The sequence below is a fragment of the Pelophylax lessonae genome (genome assembly GCF_965119305.1).
Source record: "Pelophylax lessonae genome assembly, chromosome: 1".
In the NCBI taxonomy this organism is placed as follows: domain Eukaryota; kingdom Metazoa; phylum Chordata; class Amphibia; order Anura; family Ranidae; genus Pelophylax; species Pelophylax lessonae.
The window spans coordinates 3,064,758-3,073,143 of NC_138768.1; the positions used below are offsets into that span (position 1 = coordinate 3,064,758).

The following is an 8,386-nucleotide window of genomic DNA, read 5'->3' on the forward strand; positions in this document are numbered from 1 at the left end:
GCTAGAGACTACCGCTATATTACAGGAGACTGCTAGAGACTACCGCTATATTACAGGAGACTGCTAGAGACTACCGCTATATTACAGGAGACTGCTAGAGACTACTGCTATATTACAGGAGACTGCTAGAGACTACTGCTATATTACAGGAGACTGCTAGAGACTACTGCTATATTACAGGAGACTGCTAGAGACTACCGCTATATTACAGGAGACTGCTAGAGACTTCTGCTATATTACAGGAGACTGCTAGAGACTACCGCTATATTACAGGAGACTGCTAGAGACTACCGCTATATTACAGGAGACTGCTAGAGACTACCGCTATATTACAGGAGACTGCTAGAGACTACTGCTATAGTACAGGAGACTGCTAGAGACTACCGCTATATTACAGGAGACTGCTAGAGACTACTGCTATATTACAGGAGACTGCTAGAGACTACCGCTATATTACAGGAGACTGCTAGAGACTGCTGCTATATTACAGGAGACTGCTAGAGACTACCGCTATATTACAGGAGACTGCTAGAGACTACCGCTATATTACAGGAGACTGCTAGAGACTACCGCTATATTACAGGAGACTGCTAGAGACTACCGCTATATTACAGGAGACTGCTAGAGACTGCTGCTATATTACAGGAGACTGCTAGAGACTGCCGCTATATTACAGGAGACTGCTAGAGACTGCTGCTATATTACAGGAGACTGCTAGAGACTACCGCTATATTACAGGAGACTGCTAGAGACTACTGCTATAGTACAGGAGACTGCTAGAGACTACTGCTATATTACAGGAGACTGCTAGAGACTACTGCTATATTACAGGAGACTGCTAGAGACTACTGCTATAGTACAGGAGACTGCTAGAGACTACTGCAATATTACAGGAGACTGCTAGAGACTACTGCTATAGTACAGGAGACTGCTAGAGACTACTGCTATATTACAGGAGACTGCTAGAGACTACCGCTATATTACAGGAGACTGCTAGAGACTACTGCAATATTACAGGAGACTGCTAGAGACTACTGCTATAGTACAGAAGACTGCTAGAGACTGCTGCTATATTACAGGAGACTGCTAGAGACTACTGCTATATTACATGAGACTTCTGCCATGTTACAGGAGACTGCTAGAGACTGCAACCACATTACAAGAGAAGGATGCAAACTTCCGCCATTTTACAAGGTACTTCTAAATATTGCAACTATGTTACAGGAGACTTCTAGAGACTGCTGCCATAGGAGACTTCTAGAGACTGCTGCCATAGGAGACTGATAGAGACTGCTGCCATGTCACATGAGACTTTTTTAGAAACTGCTGCCATGTTACAGGAGACTTTTAGAGACTGCTGCCATGTCACATGAGACTTCTGGAGACTGCTGCCATGTTACAGGAGACTTTTAGAGACTGCTGCCATGTCACATGAGACTTCTGGAGACTGCTGCCATGTTACAGGTGACTGTTAGAGACTGCTGCCATGGAACAGGAGACTACTAGAGACTGCTGCAATGTTACAGGAGACTGCTAGAGACTGCTGCCATGTTACAGGTGACCACTCGAGACTTCTGCCACTTTACAGGAGACTGCTAGAGACTTCTGCCATGTTACAGGAGACTGCTGCCATGTAACAGGAGACTGCTGCCATGTTACAGGAGACTGCTAGAGACTGCTGCCATGGAACAGGAGACTGCTAGAGACTGCTGCCATGTTACAGGAGACTGCTGCCATGTTACAGGAGACTGCTAGAGACTGCTGCCATGTTACAGAAGACTGCCAAAGCATTGTCATGTTAGAAGAACTCCTCGGGCTGTTACCATATTACAGTAGAATGCGTGTTATTTATATTGTTGCAGGGGAGTGCTAGAGACACCTATCACAGGGACTGAGAGCCTGCTTCTATGTCACATGGGACTGCTAGAGACTCGCGTACCCCAGACAGACCGGCCGCTGTGTGGAAATCTGAGCTGACAACCTCTGCTGGGTAATGATAGAGGGAGGCGGGGAGCTGTCACTGTCTGTGCCCCTCCCCCTCCTGTCCTCTGGGAGGTTGTGTCATCCACATGGAGGATGAATACGGTGTGCGGGGCGTATTCTATGAATGATATACAGTATATATTGATGTATGGGGGCTCCATCATCATCCTCACCACCCCCGACCTTCACCACCTGACACCCTCCGGATAACGAGACTCATCATCGCCTCCCGCTGATCCCAGGAAACTATCTAATATCAGGAACCCCTTCACATGGATCATCTAATATCAGGAACCCCTTCACATGGATTATCTAATATCAGGAACCCCTTCACATGGAGTATCTAATATCAGGAACCCCTTCACATGGATTATCTAATATCAGGAACCCCTTCACATGGAGTATCTAATATCAGGAACCCCTTCACATGGAGTATCTAATATCAGGAACCCCTTCACATGGATCATCTAATATCAGGAACCCCTTCACATGGATTATCTAATATCAGGAACCCCTTCACATGGATTATCTAATATCAGGAACCCCTTCACATGGAGTATCTAATATCAGGAACCCCTTCACATGAAGTATCTAATATCAGGAACCCCTTCACATGGAGTATCTAATATCAGGAACCCCTTCACATGGGGTATCTAATATCAGGAACCCCTTCACATGGAGTATCTAATATCAGGAACCCCTTCACATGGATCACCTAATATCAGGAACCCCTTCACATGGAGTATCACCCTTTATTATATATTAACATTAGGTTGGTATGAGTAATCTATCCCTTATTCTGGGTCATCTATCCCTTATTCTGGGTCATCTATCCCTTATTCTGGGTCATCTTCCTCTTGCTCTGGACCATCTATCCCTTTGTCTGGGTCATCTACCTCTTCGTGTGGGTCATCTACCCCTTGGTCTGGGTCAACTACCTCTTGGTGTGCGTCATCTAACCCTTGGTGTGGGTCATCTAACCCTTGGTGTGGGTCACCTTCCTCTTGGTCTGGGTCACCTACCTCTTGGTCTGGGTCACCTACCTCTTGGTCTGGGTCATCTACCTCTTGGTCTGGATCATCTACCTCTTGGTCTGGGTCATCTTCCTCTTGGTCTGGGTCATCTACCTCTTGGTCTGGGTCATCTACCTCTTGATCGGTAGGGATCTACCTCTTGGTGTGGGTCATCTACCTCTTGATACGTGGGCATCTACCTCTTGGTCTGGGTCATCTACCTCTTTGTCTGGGTCATCTTCCTCTTGGTCTGGGTCATCTTCCTCTTGGTCTGGGTCATCTACCTCTTGGTCTGGGTCATCTACCTCTTGGTGTGGGTCATCTACCTCTTTGTCTGGGTCATCTTCCTCTTGGTCTGGGTCATCTACCTCTTGGTCTGGATCATCTACCTCTTGATCTGTGGGCATCTACCTCTTGGTCTGGGTCATCTACCTCTTGATCGGTGGGCATCTACCTCTTGGTGTGGGTCATCTACCTCTTGATACGTAGGCATCTACCTCTTGGTCTGGGTCATCTACCTCTTTGTCTGGGTCATCTTCCTCTTGGTCTGGGTCATCTACCTCTTGGTCTGGGTCATCTACCTCTTGATCTGTGGGCATCTACCTCTTGGTCTGGGTCATCTACCTCTTGATCGGTGGGCATCTACCTCTTGGTGTGGGTCATCTACCTCTTGATACGTGGGCATCTACCTCTTGGTCTGGGTCATCTACCTCTTGGTCTGGGTCATCTTCCTCTTGGTCTGGGTCATCTTCCTCTTGGTCTGGGTCATCTACCTCTTGGTCTGGATCATCTACCTCTTGATCTGTGGGCATCTAGCTCTTGGTCTGGGTCATCTACCTCTTGATCGGGGTCATCTACCTTTTGGTCTGGGTCATCTACCCCTTTGGTATGGGTCATCTACCCCTTTGGTATGGGTCATCTAAAATAAGGTTCCCTTGAAGTGGAACATCTTATATCAGGTACACCTTAGAGTGGGTCATCTAATATCAGATATCCCCTACCCTTTGGTGTAGGTCTTCTGCCGCTTGGTGTGGGTCATCTACCCCTTGGTGTGGGTCATCTACCCTTTGGTGTGTGTCATCTACCCTTTGGTGTGGGTCATCTACCCCTTGGTGTGGGTCATCTACCCCTTGGTGTGGGTCATCTACCCCTTGGTGTGGGCCATCTACCCCTTGGTGTGGGCCATCTACCCCTTGGTGTGGGCCATCTACCCATTGGTGTGGTTCCTCCATTGTAGGTACCCTTCACATACAGACACAAGTTTATAAATATTATTATAATAGAGCTATTAAGTGCCTTTGAAGGTGATCAGGTTGATGACTGACATAACCCATGACCTCATCATTATTATGTCCAATCACAGTTAGGGTGTAGGGCTTCCTGTGATGTATATAATAATGTGATTGGATATAATAATGCTGATGTCATAGATTATGTAAGTCATTGAGCAGATCACCTTGAAAAGTAGGTAATCCTCTATTTTAGGAGGGAATATTATGGATACTTTGTATATTGTTAGTCTTGGAATATTTCCTGCCCTCATTCTGGAAGGCTCCTTATTTCGGGGGTATGAATCATTTCCTCTGACCCCCTTCTTGTATATTTCTTGCCTCTGTGCTGGCATTGGGTGTAAGTCTTCGGCTTCTTGGTATCTTAGTGTCCTCCTGAATTCTCTCGGCTCAGGAGACTTCCATCCTGAACTTCATGAAGTCCCCTCCACCCTCCTTCCTCAGGGGCCCCAGGTTGTTGGGTACCCGCGGGCCCTGGAGGCGGTGGGTTCTGGGATTGTCAGGCCTGTCTGAGATCAGGAAAAATTTGGGAAGTTTGGTGTAGGACCCTCAGACGGGGAGCCAAAGTCGGGTAAATACAGGTGGCCCCATGGTGATGCCCCCATCTTCTCCTCTGACACATCATTAGTATGCAGTGCAGAACTTTCTGTCCTCATTCCAGAACCCGCACCCTCCTTCTCTTACCCCTGATCCCAGCCCATCCTAAATCCTACCCCTGCTCTGTGCCCCCCCCCCCCATCTGGCACTCTTCCTCATGCCCACTGTGGCTGGCACCCCCTCCCCGGGAAGTGTCTCACCAGTCGGTGGAGATGCGGTCATTGAGGATGTCCTCTTTGGCAGTGATGAGGGACAGGCCATAGGTGTCCAGGTTGAGGGCATTCATGTCGGAGTGCGGTCTCATGTCTGCCTGGAGCTGGGAAGTTTTCTGTCTCTCCCTCTTCAGTCTCCAGTCTAGAATGATTTTCCTTTCTTCTCCCTCTCCTCCTCCTCCTCCTCCTCCTCCTCCTGTGTGCCTCTCCCCCTCCCCCTCCCTCCTCAACTTCTCTTCCTCAACTTTATGTCACTTCTCTAACTTTCTCTTTTTCAAGGTGCCCCTGGAAGACTGATCCAGGCCGTTCCCTCTGTGCCCCGGTTCTTTCGGTGTACCGGTTCCCTCAGGATTCCAGTTTTCTCGTAATGCCAGGTTTTCTTGGTGTGTCAGTTCCCTCACTGCCCGCTTCCCTCATTGTGCCAGTTTCTTTAGTTCCCTGGTTTCCTTGTTGTGCCAGTTCTCTCTGTGCCCCGGTTCTCTCGGCGTGCCGGTTCCCTCTGTGCCACGGTTCTTTCGGTGTACCGGTTCCCTCAGGGCCCCAGTTTTCTCATAATGCCAGGGTTTCTTCAGTTTGCAGTTCCCTTAGTGCCCTGGTTTTCTCATAATGCCAGTTTTCGTGGTATGTCAGTTCCCTCACTGCCCCAGTTACCTCATTGTGTCCGTTCCCCACTCCCCAGTTTCCTTGTTGTGCCAGTTGCCTCGGTGCCCAGTTCCCTCAGTTTGCCAGGTCCCCTAGTGCCCAGTTCCCTCGATGTACCAGTTCCCTCAGTGCCCAGTTCCCTCGGTGTACCAGTTCCCTCAGTGCCCAGTTCCCTCAGTGCCCAGTTCCCTCAGTGCCCAGTTCCCTTGGTATGCCAGTTCCCTCAGTGCCCAGTTCCCTCGGTGTACCAGTTCCCTCAGTGCCCAGTTCCCTCGGTGTACCAGTTCCCTTGGTGTACCAGTTCCCTCGGTGTACCAGTTCCCTCAGTGCCCAGTTCCCTCAGTGTCCAGTTCCCTCGGTGTGCCAGTTCCCTCGGTGTGCCAGCTCCCTCAGTGCCAGTTCTCTCAGTGCCCAGTTCCCTCGGTGTACCAGTTCACTCAGTGCCCAGTTCCCTCAGTGTTCAGTTCCCTCGGTGTACCAGTTCCCTCCGTGCCCAGTTCCCTCGGTGTACCAGTTCCCTCAGTGCCCAGTTCCCTCGATGTACCAGTTCCCTCAGTGCCCAGTTCCCTTGGTATGCCAGTTCCCTCAGTGCCCAGTTCCCTCGGTGTACCAGTTCCCTCAGTGCCCAGTTCCCTCAGTGCCCAGTTCCCTTGGTATGCCAGTTCCCTCAGTGCCCAGTTCCCTCGGTGTACCAGTTCCCTCAGTGCCCAGTTCCCTCGGTGTACCAGTTCCCTTGGTGTACCAGTTCCCTCGGTGTACCAGTTCCCTCAGTGCCCAGTTCCCTCAGTGTCCAGTTCCCTCAGTGTCCAGTTCCCTCGGTGTGCCAGTTCCCTCGGTGTGCCAGTTCCCTCAGTGCCAGTTCTCTCAGTGCCCAGTTCACTCGGTGTACCAGTTCCCTCAGTGCCCAGTTCCCTCGGTGTACCAGTTCACTCAGTGCCCAGTTCCCTCAGTGTTCAGTTCCCTCGGTGTACCAGTTCCCTCGGTGTACCAGTTCCCTCCGTGCCCAGTTCCCTCGGTGTACCAGTTCCCTCAGTGCTCAGTTCCCTCGGTGTACCAGTTCCCTCAGTGCCCAGTCCCCTCGGTGTACCAGTTCCCTCAGTGCCCAGTTCCCTCGGTGTACCAGTTCCCTCAGTGCCCAGTCCCCTCGGTGTACCAGTTCCCTCACTGTACCAGTTCCCTCAGTGCCCAGTTCCCTCGGTGTACCAGTTCCCTCAGTGCCCAGTCCCCTCGGTGTACCAGTTCCCTCAGTGCCCAGTTCCCTCAGTGTACCAGTTCCCTCAGTGTACCAGTTCCCTCAGTGCCCAGTTCCCTCAGTGCCCAGTTCCCTCGGTGTACCAGTTCCCTCAGTGCCCAGTTCCCTCTGTGTACCAGTTCCCTCTGTGTACCAGTTCCCTCAGTGCCCAGTTCCCTCAGTGCCCAGTTCCCTCAGTGCCCAGTTCCCTCAGTGCCCAGTTCCCTCAGTGTACCAGTTCCCTCAGTGCCCAGTTCCCTCAGTGCCCAGTTCCCTCGGTGTACCAGTTCCCTCAGTGCCCAGTTCCCTCTGTGTACCAGTTCCCTCAGTGCCCAGTTCCATCAGTGTACCAGTTCCCTCAGTGTACCAGTTCCCTCGGTGTACCAGTTCCATCAGTGCCCAGTTCCCTCAGTGTACCAGTTCCCTCGGTGTACCAGTTCCATCAGTGCCCAGTTCCCTCAGTGTACCAGTTCCTTCGGTGTACCAGTTCCCTCCGTGCCCAGTTCCCTCTGTGCCTAGTTCTCTCGGTGCCCAGTTCCCTCAGTGCCCAGTTCCCTCAGTGTGCCATCTCTACCCCCATCCTGACCACCGCTCACCCGTCTGTGCTACATTGTCACCAACATTTGATCCCATTCTCTGGGACAGCACGGGCCGGACAGGCGGGTTCTCTCCTCGCTGCGGTCTCTGTGTTTCCTCTGTTCGGGAATTGTCACGTCTTTGTGGAATTCACACGTTTGCATTTTTTATGTTTTTACTGAAAAGGTCTCCTCGCCCTCTGACCCCGAGTGTCACCACACCCCCACTCCCGGCCATCGCCTACACCGGCCAACCATGACATACTGAGACCTCCAATGGACGGGAATCCGACATACAATGCCAGCTCCCCCCTACACGTCAGCACTGTTCCTCCCACTGACACCAATGATGGGCACTATTCCTCCCACTGACACCAATGATGGGCACTATTCCTCCCACTGACTCCAATGATGGGGCACTATTCCTCCCACTGACACCAATGATGGGACACTATTCCTCCCACTGACACCAATGATGGGGCACTATTCCTCCCACTGACACCAATGATGGGACACTGTTCCTCCCACTGACACCAATGATGGGACACTGTTCCTCCCACTGACACCAATGATGGGGCACTATTCCTCCCACTGACACCAATGATGGGGCACTATTCCTCCCACTGACACCAATGATGGGGCACTGTTCCTCCCACTGACACCAATGATGGGACACTGTTCCTCCCACTGACACCAATGATGGGGCACTGTTCCTCCCACTGACACCAATGATGGGACACTATTCCTCCCACTGACACCAATGATGGAGGCACTATTCCTCCCACTGACACCAATGATGGAGGCACTATTCCTCCCACTGACACCAATGATGGGGCACTATTCC

General features: G+C 51.2%; 1 protein-coding gene across 2 annotated transcripts in view; it reads right to left on the reverse strand.

Annotated features, from left to right (window-relative positions):
• LOC309560348 (uncharacterized protein) overlaps positions 1-5,237 on the reverse strand; it is an 88,903-nt gene extending 83,666 nt beyond the window's left edge. For both annotated transcript variants that reach the window (XM_082263973.1, XM_082263972.1), the window contains exon 1: positions 5,083-5,237. In XM_082263973.1, the coding sequence (XP_082120099.1) occupies positions 5,083-5,186 (104 nt within the window). In that variant the 5' untranslated portion in view covers positions 5,187-5,237. The remainder of the gene's footprint in view (positions 1-5,082) is intronic.
• Between the last annotated feature and the right edge of the window lie 3,149 nt (positions 5,238-8,386).